This window comes from Taurulus bubalis, assembly GCF_910589615.1.
Source record: "Taurulus bubalis genome assembly, chromosome: 19".
NCBI classification, from domain to species: Eukaryota; Metazoa; Chordata; class Actinopteri; order Perciformes; family Cottidae; genus Taurulus; species Taurulus bubalis.
The window spans coordinates 18,624,190-18,642,844 of record NC_136607.1 but is presented as its reverse complement, the minus strand read 5'-3'; the positions used below and the strand labels follow the sequence as shown (position 1 = coordinate 18,642,844).

Below are 18,655 nucleotides of genomic sequence, written 5' to 3'. Positions count from 1 at the left end.
GGTGTGACCAACAGGAGGACTTCATGAACTGATTAAGTGTGTGAGAGAAACTGGAAGCTGAACTGTGACATCAGAGAGTTCTGGGGTGAGATGGGTGAGGACCTTTTAACCATTATAATAAGAGCTTTCAGGACAGTTTTGCTGCCTCTCAGTTGCAGGAGCGCTGCGATAACTCTTCTGCCAAAAAAGGGCGATCTACTGGAGATCAAGAACTGGCGTCCTGTGTTCCTTCTGTGCTATAAGAAGGGACTATAAGATTCTGTCCAAAGCGCTGGCCAACAGATTGAGGCAGGTGATGGTCCAGGTGATCTACCAGGACCAGACCTACTGTGTGACTCTGCCTGGTAGACAATATGTCCTTAATTCGGAATATTTTGGACATCTCTGGTTCTTTGGGCATTAAAACTAGTCTCATTTCTCTAGACCAATAAAAGCCTTTGGACCGGGTTGAGCACCTTTTACCTCTGGAAGACTGTAGAGAGTTGTGGTCTCAGCCCAGGGCTCATAGCCATGATCAAGGTGTTATTCCAGGACATTGAGAGTGTACTGAAGATCAATGGAGGTCTCGGTGCTCCTTTTAGGGTGCACAGAGGGGTGAGACAGGGCTGCTCTCTCTGTATGCGCCGTCTATTGAGCCCTAAGATCAGAGCAAACATTGAAGGGCTGGTTTTAAAGGGTTTTATTTTATCAGCATACGCTTACAGTGTTGTTTTTATTTAAAACCAGGAGGAGGTCAGTGAATTGGAAATCATCGTTAGTGACCTTCTCGGCTGCAAGAGTAAACCGGGCAAAGCTGTAGACAGATGGAGGGGAGGTCTGCCCAGTCTAACGGGGGTTGGCCTGGAAGAGGGATGGGTTAAAGTACCTTGAGGTGTATGGTGGGGATGAAGAACTGGGAGGGCGTGGTGTGGAGAATGGAGGGAGTCTTGGTGAAATGGAAGTGGCTGAAGCCGCAGATGTTGACTTTCAGATTTCAGTTTGTACAGAAATACCTGACAGATGTGATGTGGAGGGGCGTGGCCAGCTGCATTTTAAGGAATGCTGCTGGTCTAGAAGTAGTCTAGACGCTGCACTAATTGTAATGGATTTTAACCTTTTTGTGTCCTTTTTACACTGAACTCCTTTTTCAAATGGAGGAAACGGCACTGCACTGGCTGCTAGAGGAGCCTTCCTCTCTCTCTGTCTTTCTCTGTCGCTCTCTCTGTATCTGATATATATATATATATATATATATATATGCACACACGCGCGCCTCTCCGTGCAGAGCCATGAGCGGTGTCACACGACTCCCGTCTGAACGCAGACCGACATCAGGTGAGTGCAGCTCTCCGTCTTCTTCCTCCTCTGCTTCCCTCTTCTTCGTCCTCTTCTTCCCAAACGAGTCCCAGCAGCTGGATTTGCTCTTCCAGCTGTTTGTGACGCGACAGAGCAGATGTTGCCGAGGCTTGGAGCAGGATGTGATCCTCCTCCTACGAGAAAGCTCTTCAGCTGCAATAGCAGAGCATTTAATGAGTTAATTGTCGTTGAACTGGTCGTGACTGGTATTATTGGATGTTCCACAGCATGACAGCAGAAAGCTCTCTGATCAATGGTGTTCATCAGCTGTTGTGTTGCAGTGAACCTGCACGTTTTTATATTTAAAACAAACTCATTTAGGTCAGTTGATTTGTTGTGTTTTCCCTTTTTAATGCAACTTTGTTTGATCAACGAGGTTCAGAGCCTGATATAAAATCGCCATGTATATGAAGCTAAACTGAAAAATCAATGGATTCATTGATCAAACTATGGGGCAACTCTGGCTCAGTAGAGCGGGTTATCCTTCAATCAGAGGATCGGTGGTTTGATCCCCGGCTCCGCTAGTCTATGTCGTTGGGCAAGACACTGATTTGCCGCTGCAGGCTGTTCCTTTCTACAACTCAATGTTAGTTAGTCCTGAAGGCCAGGTGACAACTGACATGGTAGCTCCTCCCATCATGGTAGCTCCTCATTATGGTAGCTCCTCCCATCAGTGTGGCTCCTCCCATCATTGTATGAATATTAGTTAGTCCTGATGGGCCGGTGACAGCTTTCAGGGACCTTGTTCCAGATAGGTAGAGCGGAAAAGCTGAACGCTGCTTCTCCGGGTTTAATTCTGACTCTACAGTAGACCCGTTCCAGATGACCTGAGGGGTCGGGATGGGTCATAAGGTAGCAGCAGATCACAAACCTATTTAGGCCCTAAACCATTCAGTGCTTTATAAACCAGCAGCGGGATTTTAAAGTCAATTCTTTGTTGGACAGGAAGCCAGTGCAACGACTGATGTGACCCACTTTCCTGGTCTTGGCGAGGACTCGGGCTGCACCGTTCCGAATCAGCTGCAGCTTTTGATTGACTTTTTACAGAGGCCTGTGAACACACCATTTCAGTAGTCGAGTCTACTGAAGATAAATGCATGGATAAGTTTCTCCAAATCCTGTTGAGACATAAGTCCACTAAACCTTGATATATTTTTCAGGTGATATGGCTGTTCAGGTTGAGGTCTGAATCCATAACTACACCTAGATTTCTGGCTTGGTTTGAGGTTTTTAACATCAGTGATTTGAAGCTGAGCGCTGACTTTCAATCGTTCGTCCTTGGGACCAAAAACAATTACTTCTGCTTGATATTTAATTGAAGAAAATTCTGGCACATCCAGTTGTTCTCTTCAATGCATTTAGCCAGCCCTTGTATGGGATTATAGTCCCCTGGTGATAGAGTTGTGTGTCGTCTGCATAATTATAACATACTTTGTTCTGTTTTCATAATCTGAGCCAGTAGAAGCATGTAGATGTTGAACAGAAGAGGCCCCAGTATTGAGCCTTGGGGAACACCACATGTCATCCTAGTCAGCTAATTAGCTACCGACACAAAGTATTGTCAGTCCTTCAAGTAGGATTCAAACCAGTTAAGTGCTGCGCCAGAGAGTCCTACGCAGACTTTCAGTCTAGTATGTCATGATTGACCGTGTCGACTGCAGCACTGAGATTCAGTAATACTAAGACTGAAGTTCTGCCACTGTCTGTGTTTGAGTGGATGTCGTTTAAACCCTTAACAAGAGCAGTTTCAGTACTATTTTCGGCCAAGAAGTTGTTCAGCTGTTGAAAAACCACTGCTTCCATTATTTTACTTGTGTGTTGGTAGAATATAGACTCAGCACGAGGATGTTTTCAGAGGTTATATAATGTCTTTTAGCTTCTTTGGTTGATTGAATGAAATTGTGGCATGCTATTTGAATGGATGCTATTTAAAGATGGGGACAACACATAATGTGGTTGATGTGGAAACACCGACTGCTTGTCTATTTTCCGAATTTTATCAGCAAAAAAGGAGGCAATTTGATTGCATGCCAAGTGGATTGAAGCGTAGCAGTTACTGACACCGGAGGGTTTGTTAGCCTGTCCACGGTAGCAAATGAGGCGTGTGTATTGTGATTGTTTTTGATTATGATGTCAGAGGAAGGACTGCATTGCATTTCAAAGTTCCAAATTATAGTTGCGAGGTCTCTCTTTATAGATACCACAGTGAACCTGGAGATTAGTTTTTCGCCACCTGCGCTCAGCTCTCCGACACTCTTTCCTCTATTCGGACCAGCGCGGCATTTCTCCAAGGGGATCTTGGTAGTTCCTCCCATCATGGTGATGATAATAATACATTAATTTTATAAAGCACTTTTAAAAATGCTTAAATGGTAGCGCTAACCCTTTAGCACTAACCCTTAAGCGATAGGTGTAATGTGTGTCGGTGTTGCTCTCAGCAGGTTCTTGAGGTGAAAAAAGAGTCAACAGTATATTAATACTCTGTTTTCCTTTTTAGTCCTTCCCTCCAGAGAGCCCCTCCCCTCCCAGCCTGCATTCCTTTATTCTCAGTCTGTGTTTCAGGCAAACACTGATGCAGTGAAGAAGAGGACTACATCTAAACCGTCTCTTCAGCGTAAATTTCAACAACAGAATACTAAAGAAAAGCGCTGTTTCCTCTGCACCCCTCATCCTGATCTGGCTCCATCTTAGAAGACCTCTTTGAAGGCCTCTGGGCTTTGGTCCCCCACAATGTCCAACAACAGCGGCCTCTCTGGTATCAGGGAGGCCTCGGATTGGACAAACGCCTCTCAGTGCCTGCCATCGGTAGGCGGGGCCACTTTCCTGATTGTGGCGTACAGCGCCGTCATTGCAATCGGTTTAATAGGCAACGTGGGCCTGGTGTTGATCATCGCCCGGCAACAGGAGCTACACAACGTCACGAACATCCTGATCGCCAACCTGTCGTGCTCCGACATCCTCATGTGCGTGGTGTGTCTTCCTGTCACCATCATTTACACACTGATGGACCGCTGGGTGCTGGGGGAGGCCCTGTGTAAGGTCAGTACACACCACACACACACACACACACACACACACACACACACACACACACACACACACACACACACACAGCTACAAACATCTAAACCTGCTTCTCTACCTGTCCACCAGGTGACGCCCTTCGTTCAGTGCATGTCCGTGACCGTCTCTGTCTTCTCCCTGGTGCTGATCGCTCTGGAGCGCCACCAGCTGATCCTCCGACCCACCGGCTGGTCCCCGGCCGCCGGACACTCCTACCTGGCCGTAGGGTTGACGTGGCTGGTGGCTTGCTTCATCTCCCTGCCCTTCCTCTCCTTCAACATCCTCACTAACGACCCCTTCCTGAACATTAGCCTGCCCGCCAGCCCCTTCAGGTGAGCTATAATACCTGGGATCTAGATGTGTGTTTGGTCCTCCAGAGCTCAGAAAACAAGCCAAACAACTGTTGACCTGAGCTGTGTTGTCACTAAGTGACTGACAGTTAGCAGGTGCGTTAGCATATCTAGATAGATATGGATTGAGGTGCTGACTGCTGTGTTGTGCAGGGACCATGTGATCTGCATGGAGCAGTGGCCCTCAGACCAGCACCGCCTGGCCTACACCACCTCCCTGCTGCTCTTCCAGTACTTCCTGCCTCTGCTGCTGGTGCTCCTCTGCTACCTCCGGATCTTCCTTCGCCTGAGACGACGCAGGTCTATTTCCTCTCATTTTACTTTTATCCATGGATTGACGTTGCCATAGGTTGTGATATTTCCCAGGGCTTTGTCTGATAGGCGTCCTGCTGTGTTGTGCAGGGACATGCTGGAGTGCAGCCGGAGGCCTCGGGGAGCCCAGAGGATCAACGCCATGCTGTTGGCCATCGTCGTAGCCTTCGCGCTGTGCTGGCTGCCGCTCAACGTCTTCAACACGCTGTTTGACTGGCACCATCAGGCCCTGCCCGCCTGCCAGCACGACGCCGTCTTCTCCGCCTGCCACCTGTCGGCGATGGCCTCCACCTGCGTTAATCCCGTCGTGTACGGCTTCCTCAACAGCAACTTCCAGAGGGAACTGAAGTCGACGCTGCAGCGCTGCCAGTGTGGCAACCGGGCGGCAGAGAGCTACGCGAGCGTCCCGCTCTCCACCGTGGGCAGCGAGGGCACCACGAAAGCCACCTCCCTCAACAGGGTGGGGTCAGAGTGCACTCCTTCACCCAGACTTGAGATCAGCTAATGCCTCATAATGAGGACCAAGGAATATTCCAAATCCTGACTATATGTTTTGTAGCACTTTTAGTATCAATACATCACTACGAAGATGGATTGACGAGCCCTGAGGCAGCTCCACTCCGAAGATTTTTTTTTTTAATGTTCAAAATCATGTTGTTAATAAAAACAGGAAGCTACATTTAGCTGACAGAGCTGTTAAATCATGTTTTACACTGTTCTTTCTTTCAATTATTTTATTATTTTAAGTTTATACAAGTTACATATTACCTCAAACTAAACAACAAATGAAAATAATACATAACATGCTTTCGGGAGTCCCTTGGATCCCAAAGTTGCAGCCTCCCATTCATACCAGTATTTTATTTTCAGTTTATACAGGCCACTTGTCGAATATCCAAATTTCGCCCCCAAGAAAGATGATGTACAACATGGCAGCTCGCTAAATGGGAAGCCAGACAGAATTGCAGATCAGGAAACTCCATATGATCTGTCGCGAAACAATTAAACCATAATGAATATTGTGGACCTGTGTCTTCACCCAGTCACTTGGGTCACGAGGTTGCAAAGTCTCGGCATAGTCCTCGCCAAATAAAATCCATAAAACGGTTCCAAACTGAGAAAAACCTGTTCATGTCTCCTTGTAGAACGTTGTGAGTCTTTCCAATGGGAGGAGTTGTAGAACATTGTGAGTCTTTCCAATGGGAGGAGTTGTAGAACATTGTGAGTCTTAGTTGTAGAACATTGTGAGTCTTTCCAATGGGAGGAGTTGTAGAACATTGTGAGTCTTAGTTGTAGGACATTGTGAGTCTTCCCAATGGGAGAAGTTGTAGAACATTGAGTCTTCCCAATGGGAGAAGTTGTAGAACGTTGAGAGTCTTCCCAATGGGAGAAGTTGTAGAACATTTTGAGTCTTTCCAATGGGAGAAGTTGTAGAACATTGTGAGTCTTTCCAATGGGAGAAGTTGTAGGACATTGAGTCTTCCCAATGGGAGAAGTTGTAGAACGTTGAGTCTTTCCAATGGGAGAAGTTGTAGAGCGTTGAGTCTTTCCAATGGGAGGAGTTGTACAACTAGCAACAGATGGTGTGGTGCTGTCTAGCTAATGCTGTAGGATGGATAATCGAGGGCAGTACCATAGAAGACTGAGGATTCTCTTAAGTCTGTTTAATACAGGTGAGGCAGCATATAGGCCGAGGATTCATAGGAGAGGATTGAGCTCAATGGTACATTGTTTTATGGACGATATTTTGTTCCCAATTTCAACCCAAAAGTTATGAATTTCCGGACGGAGCCAAATTTGCCAACATGCTGCTTATACCTTAAACATAAGCCAGAACAGTCTGTTATATTTGCTTCTGCAATATGAGGTAGTTTGTAATTTATGTATAATTTTAAACTGAATTTCTTGGGATTTGTAATTACTACATATTATTTTGTTATTTACCATGTTTGTTTTCCACTGGTGAGCAGTAATCCCGTTCCCATGATTGTCTGCTGCTGTGAGTACATCATGTACTTAACGTGAACAGTTTATGATAAATACAGCTTGTTTTTTTTCCTCTTCAGCTGGCAGACTTGGTAAATCAATGGCTTTGGTCCATGACCTTCCTTATATTGAGGTACAGAGTTTAAAACCCACGAATTTGTAAAAATCTGAAAAACTGTGTTTGAAAAGGATTAAACGACTTTATGGTACCACTTTCATAGAGGGAATGTATCACCTGGTTTCCATGTGTTCCACCCTTTAAAACCAGGATCAACACAGGAAGGAATACAATTGGGGTTATTAACTATAGGTGCATAAAGAGTATTTTCTATTGATAGAAAACACTTCTTTGCATTAATCCATGTGTTCAGAATGTTACTCACAATAAAGTTGTCACTAGTGTCTGGTGTTTGTTTTAACATTATTTAAGAAAGGTGCACCTGATAATGAGTTGCATCCTTGCATTTCAAAGTATAACCATATTGATTTGGGGTCTTGTGCCACCCTTTCTGATACATTCTTCAGTTTTATGGAAAATTTGGTACTGACCCCCATTTACCACTGGCAGTTGGAGTTTCTCTAATCTCATTTTAGGGTGTCTATTTTTCCAAATAAACGTAGATAAAAAAGTTGCTAGTTTTCTATGAAAATAATATGAGATTTGTATAAAACTGAATTTCATCACAGTTGTAAAGAACCCGACAAACAATCAGATGAATTAGTGCACACTTATAATTAATCCTCTGTGGTGAATATCAACTTTAAATCAGATGTATTGTTTTGGACCAACGTGTTGGCTTGACGGACAGATGGATCAGAGATGTTACAGATATCACAGGGGAGACGGCTATTCTTTATATTCTGTATATGTAGCATCAGAGCTCGCTCCATGTCTCAGGATTCATTCGAGATGGCAGCTGTCCGGCAGCTCGGAGCTGAAATGTACCAGCGAGCTCATTTGATGAGGTTCCAGAAACACAGCCCGTTCCCATCTGTCACACTCTGTCTGTTCACTGGGAATGAAGACATTCAAACTATGTATTGGTTTATGTTTTAATCTTTTATTCTCTTAATATTCTTTTAAACCCTCTTTTTTTAGTTTTTTAATGGAAGATAATATGGGATTTTATTTACAACGAACAATTGCTCCCCGTGGCTCCAGCTCTGTACCTAACCTTAACCCTAACCCCATCCCCTTCTCAGTGAAGAGCCCGGCAAGTATTTCATTTTAACGGCTCGTTCAGAAGCCTGGCTCTGGTCTTACCGACACCTTCTGCAGGAAGGTAAAAACACCTGAAGAGAGAGCAAGGAGGAGGGTTAGGGGTTCGCACAAAGTGTAGTTACTGGTGTGTCTCTATTTTCTTTCTTTCTGTTCACCTGGTGGAGTAAAACACAATGAACTGTGTTCTCTTCTTCATGTTCACTCTGCTTCTACTCAAGCTCAGTCTGTAGACCTCACTGTGGACCTCCATGTAGACCTCCACGTAGACCAGGTTACATCTCTTATCTCTACAATACAGAAGCGTGAGGATCGACCACCGGAGCTGCTTCAAAGTGGGGTTTGTAACGGGCACCCTCTGCTGGTGACTTATATGTATATTTAAATATACATACACATATGTATATATACACGTATAAACTAAACCTGTTCAAGAAAATGAAATGAGAACTGCTTCAGAATAAAAGCTCTGAAGTTTATGAACAATAGTTCTCAGATGAATGCAGAACACCAATGAAGAAGAAAGTAAAGGCACATCCACTGCAGACAAACACACTGGAGGACTTTATTGGTTGAACAAAGGGAGGTAAAGACATCCAGAATGTTTCATGAGACTTTATTGGTTGAACTAAAGGAGGTCGTACATTGTATACAGTACAAGAGTCAAGGTAAACTTTAGCTGAATGGAAAGGGTTTCAAGAAACCACATGTGGTCCCTGTGTAACTGCTAACATGTAAAGCAAAGACTGATGAGGTCAGCAGGTCCACCGAGTGCGAGGACAGACAGCTCCAGGAAGTAGACGGATCCAAAGGACCTTACTGCAGACTGAAGGATGAAGAGCGATGTTTCTTCTCCTCGTTCTGATGGTCGGAGTAATATGAGAGAGAGAGAGAGAGAGAGAGAGAGAGAGAGAGAAGCAGACACACAGCTGTGGAATACAGCTCCATCAGAACAGAGCTGGAGGAGTTAGTGGGGGAGCTCATGGGCCACCAGTTGGTAGTGGGACCCACAGGACGGGCAGCGCTGGGCCTCGCCCTCCTGGAGCCAGAACCAGACCACGGCTGTGTTGTCCTCTTCACCTGCAGACAGGAAACGACACGGTTAGAGCTGCAGAGACCAGGGCCCCGTTCCTCGTATGTGGTTCAACTAAGTCGATCAAATGTCCTACTATCCAGCTTAAATTACCCTGATGATTGGAGTCAGGCTATGTCGGTTTCTAAAAGGCTGATCCACACTCAAACAGTCTCGTTAATTCCAACCAGACGTCAGTCATCAGGATAATTGCCCGTCTGCGTCAAGAGGGGGAAGCATCGATCACAGAAACCCTGATTTATAACAGTACAATGGCAAATAAAGAGGAAGAGACTCTTTTGACGAGCAGGAGATTATCATGAAAGCATTTGAGGTAGTCAAGACCATAATCATGGCAAAGTCTAATGTTGCGTTTCACACCAAAAGCTTTTGGGTATGTGTAGATTACCATATAACTAGGAGTTTGAATATGTGTGGGCGGATCAGTATGTCAGTATGTATGTATTATTCATAATCAGAAATTCGATCATTGGAGCAGTGAAAAGAAATGTGTGATTCTCTGTATTCTTATCATGAGTCCACCTTTAATAATTTTCTTAATAATGATATGTATGGTGTACTAATAACACTGTCATAATTATGAGTGCTTTCAACACATCCATCCATTTCTTCAGCGCTAAATAAACGTTACGAACAGCACGGCATGCAGCGGCTTTCCCGATGTTCTTCGCATCGCCGACACTGTACAGACATGTACCGTTCGCCAAAAAGTGCAAGGCTGCATACAGTATGTGATCCAGTCTGTGAGACAGTCTATGGATCCAGTCTGTGGGACAGCCTGTGATACAGTCTATTCATACAGCCTGTGATCCAGTCTATGCATACAGCCTGTGATACAGTCTGTGCACACAGCCTGTGATCCAGTCTATGCATACAGCCTGTGATACAGTCTGTGCATACAGCCTGTGATACAGTCTGTGCACACAGCCTGTGATCCAGTCTATGCATACAGCCTGTGATACAGTCTGTGCACACAGCCTGTGATACAGTCTATGCATACAGTCTATTCATACAACCTGTGATACAGTCTATGCATACAGTCTATGCATACAGCCTGTGATCCAGTCTATGCATACAGTCTATGCATACAGCCTGTGATCCAGTCTATGCATACAGTCTATGCATACAGCCTGTGATCCAGTCTATGCATACAGTCTATGCATACAGTATGTGATCCAGTCTATGCTCGGCTGCGCCATGTGATGTTCAATGTACGGTTCGAGAAGGTCTCGTAAATAAATGATTCCTTGTCGCAAGGACGATAGCGCTCGTACAGGAAGTCATCATGATGTGAGAACGGATCTTGGCGATCTGTTAGAACTCTCTCCCTATAAAACTAGTATAACTAATATCGCTCCTTCATCAATGAGGAAGGGAGCTGCCTTTTTTGTCCGGTGGAAGTGGCCAGCTTATCCAGTGAATTTCAGTTAGCCTGCCCTGGAGCAGGTTAAAGTTTTTGGATGGGTTGCTATGGTGATTTTGCCAAACTTGCTTCGTGGAACCGAAAAGCCTGACCTGTGTAACCTTATCCTGACAATGATCCGGCTAACTCAGTTAGCCAGGTACGAGGAACGGGGCCCAGTGTTGCTACCGTGAACAGATCCACCGCCGTGGATAGGAAACTACTTACAGACGCATCCCACAATCCTCTTGTTGGTGATGGAGGGGACCAGGTGGGGGTCGGCCTTGGAGCCGGCGTACTCTTTGGGCTTCATCATGCTGTAGGGGTCCTGAAGAAGAGGACGCAGTCGGGTTACCGTCAACTCAATATTAACACTTATGTTTAATATGCATTTAATCAGTGCCACTGTTACTATCAACACATCATTTTATATTAATAATCTTTGGTACAACCACATCGCTCAACAGGAAGAATTCTTTTAAATGATCAAACTTTATTTAAACAGCGGGCCAGACACTGGGAACACTGGCCCAATCCCAATGTCCCCCTAAACCCTGAGGGACTCACTGATGTCACCTCTAAGTGGTTGACTGAGAGGCTTTAGGGCTTGATGGTGTGAATATGAATGGGACGGTACTTTGCTGCAAAATATCACGTGACTACATCAACAAATATTGTGTACAATTGTGTATTTATTTTATACTTTTTATTCACTGATTTGAACGTCTTCCTCACGAGATGAGACGTCATTATAAATGATCTATTTACTCGTTTTGTCAAAACTAAATGTTTGATGACTGTAAAAAATGATATATATATATATACTATCTGCTTGCATTCCTCTGATTTCATGTGTTTTTATGTTCCATCTTTAATCCGTAATGTTGTAGTGTAAATGTTATTTATCGAGCTAAACGCTCACGTGTCTCTTTGTTTACCTTTTTTTTTTACGTCTCCATGTTCCATTGGGAACTGCGTGTTTAACGTCACATTGCTATGAACTGTGGGTAATTCCCTTGAGCAAAGTCGGCATCTAATGCTGACAGGGATCATAAAGGTCTCAAAATGTCTGCCAGAGACTCAAACACTCAACGATGTGACAATGGGACAGAACTAACTCAAAGTCTGCGAGTCCTTAAGGGTGGAGATTGGGATCGGGCCAATCCCTCTGTGTGCTGTGGGACGTCCCAGTGAGATGAAATACCCCCAATGTGAAGATCAAGTTATGTCCCAGTTTAAGTCCGGTTGTCCCAGTTTGAGCCTGCTGGCTTCAGGTCACTGGACGTCCTTCCCCTGACTCAAACAGATAGAGGGGTCCTTCCTGAGGACTCTGCAGCTTACCATGCCCTCCTTCATGGCCTTCATGATGACCTTCTCCAGCCCGGTAGCTTGCTCCTCATCTGTAGGAATCCCTGCAACACAACAAGTTCACAACCAGTTTGATGAAGGAGACACCGGGAACACGTCAGCGGTCTCCCGTTAACCGGAAGGTCAGGGCTCAAGCTAAAGCTCCGGGTGGAAACCTTCGTCTGATAGAAACAGACACCGGAAGCTGGTGGAGGTTAGAATATAACAATAATAATAATATTCATAATATTAGAATATATAAACACTGCATTCACTTTCAGTGCGAGCCGAATGAAAGAGCTTTAGCTTCATTATATGGTGGAATCGTCTTCATGCTTTACAACATACAGAGTTTACACCAAACACGAGTTCTACTTAAACCGCCAGATTTATGAATGAAGTCCGGTGTTACGGTTTAATAAGCGACCGTGTTAACTGGCGACTTTCATCCTTGTTGTCGTAGTTACAGACAGCCGTTTGAAAATAGGAAGAAAACACGTAGCTGCCCTCGTGAATGCCGCATTATTTAATTTGTATATGATATTTTATTATGTATATGAGAGGGTTTAAAACTGTATTAAAACAAATTAAAACATCACATACAAATTAAATAATGCGGCATTCACGAGGGCAGCTACGTGTTTTCGTCCTACTTTCAAACGGCTGTCTGTAACTACGACAACAAGGATGAAAGTCGCCAGTTAACACGGTCGCTTATTAAACCGTAACACCGGCCCGCTGGTCGGCGTGGAGAGGAGCGCTGTGTGGAGGTCTTCCTCCATCGGCGCTAGCTAGCGGCTCTCACGCCGGATCTAACCCGGACCCCCTCGGTCTCTGGGGCTCTACCGCTCGGGGTGGTTCGGTCCTCACCTCCAGCCGCCATGCCGCGGATCACAGCGGGCACCGGGGCCGCCCGGCGGGTCACTGCGGCTCTGACGGCCGAGCGGAGCAGTAACCTTGCAGCCATTTCTCCTTCTGTCTGACAGCAGGAACTAGTCGCGCGCTGATGACGTCAGTAGTTATAGACGTGTCGCTGGGTTTGAACGTCGATGGGCTTAATACATGTATTTAGGTTGCCATTGAATATGATTGTAATATGCTGTCTGCTGTAAATAAATAGTGATTAAATGTGTAGTATGATGTTTCATGTTATTCAGTACAGAATGTCAGTTCAATGTTTCCCTCATGTTCTTGTTTTTATGTGTAACAGTTATTAAAAGTATGACACACTAATGAGCTGTATGTAAACACTTTGTTTACTGATGTTTCTTAAGATAAACACTTTGTTTACTGATGTTTCTTAAGATAAACACGTCTCTTCTTCTGGGTTGTGGCGCCCCCTGTGGACTAAAGTGGTAGTGATTCACCAGGGTCCCTTCAGAAAACCTCAACTTTATTGGTTGAACAAAAGGAGGTAAAGACATCCAGAATGTTTCATGAAACTTTATTGGTTGAACTAAAAGAGGTCGGTGGACCGAGTGGAACATTGTACAGTACAAGAGTCGAGGTAAACTTCAGCTGAATGGAAAGGGTTTCAAGAAACCACATGTGGTCCCTGTGTAACTGCTAACATGTAAAGCAAAGACTGATGAGGTCAGCAGGTCCACCGAGTACGAAGACAGACAGCTCCAGGAAGTAGACGGACCCAAAGGACCTTCCTGCAAACTGAAGGATGAAGAGCGATGTTTCTTCTCCTCGTTCTGATGGTCGGAGGAATATCAGAGAGAGAGAGAAGCAGACACACAGCTGTGGAATACAGCTCCATCAGAACAGAGCTGGAGGAGTTAGTGGGGGAGCTCATGGGCCACCAGTTGGTAGTGGGACCCACAGGACGGGCAGCGCTGGGCCTCGCCCTCCTGGAGCCAGAACCAGACCACGGCTGTGTTGTCCTCTTCACCTGCAGACAGGAAACGACACGGTTAGAGCTGCAGAGACCAGGTGTTGCTACTGTGAACAGATACAGGAAACTACTTACAGACGCATCCCACAATCCTCTTGTTGGTGATGGAGGGGACCAGGTGGGGGTCGGCCTTGGAGCCGGCGTACTCCTTGGGCTTCATCATGCTGTAGGGGTCCTGAAGAAGAGGACGCAGTCGGGTTACCATCACCTCAATATTAACACTTGTGTTTAATATGCATTTAATCAGTGCCACTGTTACAATCAACACATCATTTTATATTAATACTCTTTGGTACAACCACATCTCTCAACAGGAAGAATTATTTTAAATCATCAAACTTTATTTAAACAGTGGGCCAGACACTGGGACAATCCCAGTGTATCACTCTGTGCGGTGGGACGTCCCAGTAAGAAGAAATACCCCCAATATGAAGGTCAAGTTATGTATCTATCAACCACTCCATCCTCCTCTCACGTCTCCAGCACTCCATAACTGGCACTGCCCTCTCCGTGGTCACCTCACATCTCTCAGACCGACATCAATTCATTGCCATAAACAATTGTAAATCCTCCACCTCCCCAGTGGCTCATCGTGTCCCTCAAGGTTCCGTGCTTGGTCCCCTTCTCTTCATCATTTACATCCTTCCCCTTGGACAAATCATTCGTGGTCATCGTGACGTAATCTCCCGTGCACAAGAAGATCTCACGTGCACAAGAAGATCTCACGTGCACACGCTGATCTCAGTGATGTTCTAAGCTCCTGCCCTGACTCAAACAGATAGAGGGGTCCTTCCTGAGGACTCTGCAGCTTACCGTGCCCTCCTTCATGGCCTTCATGATGACCTTCTCCAGCCCGGTAGCTTGCTCCTCATCTGTAGGAATCCCTGCAACACAACAAGTTCACAACCAGTGTGATGAAGGAGACACCGGGAACACGTCAGCAGTCTCCCGTTAACCGGAAGATCAGGGCTCAAGCTAAAGCTCCGGGTGGAAACCTCCGTCTGATAGAAACAGACACCGGAAGCTGGTGGAGGTTAAAATATAATAATAATAATCATAATATTAGAATATATAAACACTGCATTCACTTTCAGAGTCAGCCGAATGGAAGAGCTTTAGCTGCATTATGTGGCGGACTCGTCTTCATGCTTTACAACCTACAGAGTTTACACCAAACACGAGTTCTACTTAAACCGAGGAGCGCTGTGTGGAGGTCTTCCTCCAGCAGCGCTAGCTAGCGGCTCTCACGCCGGATCTAACCCGCACCCCCTCGGTCTCTGGGGCTCTACCGCTCGGGGTGGTTCGGTCCTCACCTCCAGCCGCCATGCCGCGGATCACAGCGGGCACCGGGGCCGGCCGGCGGGTCACTGCGGCTCTAACGGCCGAGCGGAGCAGTAACCTTGCAGCCATTTCTTTTTCTTCGCTGGTTCGTCGCGGGGCTATGACGTCATCCGCGTTAGACGTCAACACTCCTTTCGTCTTCTTCTTCTTTCAGCTTTATTGGCGGTTGGCAAATAACTGTTTGGTGCATTACCGCCACCAATTGGTATGGAGTGTGGAACTGGATGTCTCGTACGGTACTTACATTATTAAAAAAATGAATATATATCAAATACATCAAATATGTATATATTTTTTCAGATGTTTTTATTTTTATTTATGTATTTGATGCCACAACGTTACAGGAGATGGGTGCTACTGGCTGTAAAGCTTTTCCAGATGTTGATTTTAGATTTAACGTTACATAACTGTGTAGGTTTTTCTCTGAAAAATAATGCATAATTCATTAGTTAATCTGTTATGTGTTATTCTTTGTATTTATCTGTTTTCATTATTATAATTTGTGTTATTTGTATCATCCTGATATGTATCTCGCTTTAGTTCAATCTGTGATGACTAGTTGTTGTAAATTGGTTAAGTTAATAACATTTCATTAGTTCTCTGTGGCTGTGGAATTAGTTTAGAGAAACAATGAGACAATGACGACACGCGGATAACAGATGAATATTGAGCCTTTATTTTCTTGATCCACTTCCTGTCCGTTAACTCAGATAAGCTCCACATAGTTGGCGGGGAACATGCCGAAGTCCCCGTGAGGCCCGCGTCCTCTCCACCAGCCCTCGTCCAGCAGCTCCACCTCCGTGATGATGTCACCGGGGTCAAAGGTGATCTCAGTGTCGTCCACTGTGGAGGAGACGGTGGAGACGGTGGTGAGAAGGGTGTGTGTGTGTGTGTGTGTGTGTGTGTGTGTGTGTGTGTGTGTGTGTACACACCAGCCTGGTAGTCGTACAGAGCTCTAGCTCTGAGGATCTGTCCACCGGTCTCCGCATCATCATCACCGTCTCCGGCCTAAAATTCATAACAATAATCATTCAAAGAGCATTTCACTTTGTTGCTGAGTTAATTATCTAGTAATAATATAATAGTGATTAGTGTATATAATAATAATAATATTAATAATAATATAATAGTGATTTAATCACATTTGTAAGAGGGAAAACTTCTCCTTTCTGGGCCTCAAACATTTATTGAAATAAAACCATGTGAAGCTTAGAGGTGAAATCTGACACAACTACACAACTACAAAACTACACAACTACAAAACTACACAACTGCACACTGTTCTCATACAAGACGTCAGTGCAGGTTTAATACATGCTGCATTAAATACACGTTCATGTACTTTGAATGAAAAGCATCAAGCTGGATGCAGTGGAGTAGAAGTATGTGGTTTAGTACAGTGGTTACACTGCTTTAGTACAGTGGTTACACTGCTTTAGTACAATGGTTACACTGCTTAAGTACAGTGGTTACACTGGTTTAGTACAGTGGGTACACTGGTTTAGTACAGTGGTTACACTGGTTTAGTACAGTGGGTACACTGGTTTAGTACAGTGGTTACACTGCTTTAGTACAGTGGTTACACTGCTTTAGTACAGTGGTTACACTGGTTTAGTACAGTGGTTACACTGGTTTAGTACATGTTGCTAGATCCCAGTAGGATGAACCCAGTGGACTCACGGAGGACATGTGTGGATGGTAGACGTTCTCATACAGGTCCACGTCTGTCCCTGCTGGGGGAGCTGCCTCGTACAGGTCCTCTGGTGGGAGACATTATCATGATTCATGATTCATCATCATCATCATCATCATTATCATCTTCGTCATCATTCAGCTGTTGTTACATCTGTTACAGCCCCGCGAAAGATGAAGTATTCAGATCCTTCACTTCAGTATTTTAATTAGTTTCTTAGTAACGTAAAAGCTGTTGTTCAAGTGAAGTTCATTTTGAAACAATGATTACTTTCATTATTGATCAATCACTGATTTGATCATTTACTGTTGAAGCTCAAACGTTATTCATACCTTTTTTTTTACAATGCATCTTTGAATGTTTTGTGTGTAAAAAGTCCGTAAGGTCACTAGTACTGGCGGCAGTAAATGTTTGTATACATGCTTATGGGTTGACAGAAGGCTTCGTACCAGGAGGAGCTTCATCTCCATCATCTTCAAACTCATCAGACCAGTCCTCCTCTTTGGTGTAAGTGATGTCCGTGTGGTTCAATGACAGGAAGTGACACGTGTTACCATTTTCATCTCGTTTCATATTCATATTTTCATTGTGTAATTTCACTGTGTGCAATAAAACATGACTGAGATTGATTTCATGAACAGAAACCGAAAAGTTTACTGCATTCATTTGGTCCTGATACCTAATGTCTTGAGACTGAAGGTCCTGAGACAAAAGGTCCTGAGACTGAAGGTCCTGAGACTGAAGGTCCTGAGACTAAAGGTCCTGAGACTGAAGGTCCTGAGACTAAAGGTCCTGAGAATAAAGGTCTTGAGACTATAGGTCCTGAGACTGAAGGTATTTAGACTAAAGGTCCTGAGACTAAAGGTTCTGAGACTAAAGGTCCTGAGACTGAAGGTCCTGAGACTGAAGGTCCTGAGACTAAAGGTCCTGAGAATAAAGGTCTTGAGACTATAGGTCCTGAGACTGAAGGTATTTAGACTAAAGGTCCTGAGACTAAAGGTCCTGAGACTAAAGGTCCGGAGACCAAAGTCTTGAGAATGAAGGTCTTGAGACTAAAGTCCTGAGACTGAAGGTCTTGAGACTGAACGTTTTGACACTACATGTCTTGAGACTAAAGGTCCGGAGACCAAAGTCTTGAGAATGAAGGTCTTGAGACTAAAGGTCCTGAGACTGAAGGTCCTGAGACTAAAGGTCCTGAGACTGAAGGTCCTGAGACTGAAGGTCCTGAGACTAAAGGTCCTGAGACTGAAGGTCCTGAGACTGAAGGTCCTGAGACTGAAGGTCTTTAGACTAAAGGTCCTGAGACTGAAGGTCCTGAGACTAAAGGTCCTGAGACTGAAGGTCCTGAGACTGAAGGTCTTGAGACTGAAGGTCTTTAGACTAAAGGTCCTGAGACTGAAGGTCCTGAGACTGAAGGTCTTTAGACTAAAGGTCCTGAGACTGAAGGTCCTGAGACTGAAGGTCCGGAGACCAAAGTCTTGAGAATGAAGGTCTTGAGACTAAAGTCCTGAGACTAAAGACCTTGAGACTGAAGGTCTTGACACTAAAGGTCTTGACACTAAATGTCTTGACACTAAAGGTCTTGACACTAAATGTCTTGACACTAAAGGTCTT

At 44.9% G+C, this 18,655-nt stretch overlaps 4 protein-coding genes across 5 annotated transcripts in view; 1 reads left to right on the top strand and 3 right to left on the bottom strand.

The window, feature by feature from the left end:
* Positions 1-4,065: 4,065 nt before the first annotated feature.
* Positions 4,066-5,565, top strand: LOC306751834 (neuropeptide Y receptor type 1-like; the record flags this gene model as incomplete). Its single annotated transcript, XM_079235482.1, has 4 exons — positions 4,066-4,374; positions 4,489-4,730; positions 4,902-5,048; positions 5,151-5,565. The coding sequence occupies 4 exons, from the start codon at positions 4,066-4,068 to the stop codon at positions 5,563-5,565; spliced, it is 1,113 nt and encodes a 370-aa protein (XP_079091608.1).
* Positions 5,566-8,865: 3,300 nt separating this feature from the next.
* LOC306751151 (cytochrome c oxidase subunit 5B, mitochondrial-like) lies at positions 8,866-13,107 on the bottom strand. Its single transcript, XM_079234693.1, has 4 exons — positions 12,978-13,107; positions 12,102-12,172; positions 10,989-11,088; positions 8,866-9,345 (listed from the first exon to the last, which is right to left on the bottom strand). Exons 1-4 carry the CDS (start codon positions 13,072-13,074, stop codon positions 9,233-9,235), a joined length of 381 nt encoding a protein of 126 aa, XP_079090819.1. The 5' UTR covers positions 13,075-13,107; the 3' UTR covers positions 8,866-9,232.
* Positions 13,108-13,536: 429 nt separating this feature from the next.
* LOC306751500 (cytochrome c oxidase subunit 5B, mitochondrial-like) lies at positions 13,537-15,447 on the bottom strand. Its single transcript, XM_079235079.1, has 4 exons — positions 15,321-15,447; positions 14,821-14,891; positions 14,083-14,182; positions 13,537-14,004 (listed from the first exon to the last, which is right to left on the bottom strand). The coding sequence occupies exons 1-4, from the start codon at positions 15,415-15,417 to the stop codon at positions 13,892-13,894; spliced, it is 381 nt and encodes a 126-aa protein (XP_079091205.1). The 5' UTR covers positions 15,418-15,447; the 3' UTR covers positions 13,537-13,891.
* Positions 15,448-16,014: 567 nt separating this feature from the next.
* The window catches only part of LOC306751458 (drebrin-like protein B), a 7,683-nt gene continuing 5,042 nt past the window's right edge, over positions 16,015-18,655 (bottom strand). For both annotated transcript variants that reach the window (XM_079235026.1, XM_079235027.1), the window contains exons 12-15: positions 17,491-17,541; positions 17,029-17,108; positions 16,281-16,356; positions 16,015-16,191 (exon numbers count right to left, since the gene is read on the bottom strand). In XM_079235026.1, the coding sequence (XP_079091152.1) occupies positions 16,055-16,191; positions 16,281-16,356; positions 17,029-17,108; positions 17,491-17,541 (344 nt within the window). In that variant the 3' untranslated portion in view covers positions 16,015-16,054. The remainder of the gene's footprint in view (positions 16,192-16,280; positions 16,357-17,028; positions 17,109-17,490; positions 17,542-18,655) is intronic.

Coding starts and splice junctions, on each gene's coding strand:
- LOC306751151 (XM_079234693.1), bottom strand. CDS start 13,074: ATGGCTGCAAGGTTACTGCTCCGCTCGGCCGTCAGAGCCGCAGTGACC. Junction 11,089..12,101: donor AGGCCATGAAGGAGGGCATG/GTAAGCTGCAGA, acceptor CCTCTTCTTCAG/GACCCCTACAGCATGATGAA. Junction 9,346..10,988: donor GAGGATTGTGGGATGCGTCT/GTAAGTAGTTTC, acceptor TCCTGTCTGCAG/GTGAAGAGGACAACACAGCC.
- LOC306751500 (XM_079235079.1), bottom strand. CDS start 15,417: ATGGCTGCAAGGTTACTGCTCCGCTCGGCCGTTAGAGCCGCAGTGACC. Junction 14,183..14,820: donor AGGCCATGAAGGAGGGCACG/GTAAGCTGCAGA, acceptor CCTCTTCTTCAG/GACCCCTACAGCATGATGAA. Junction 14,005..14,082: donor GAGGATTGTGGGATGCGTCT/GTAAGTAGTTTC, acceptor TCCTGTCTGCAG/GTGAAGAGGACAACACAGCC.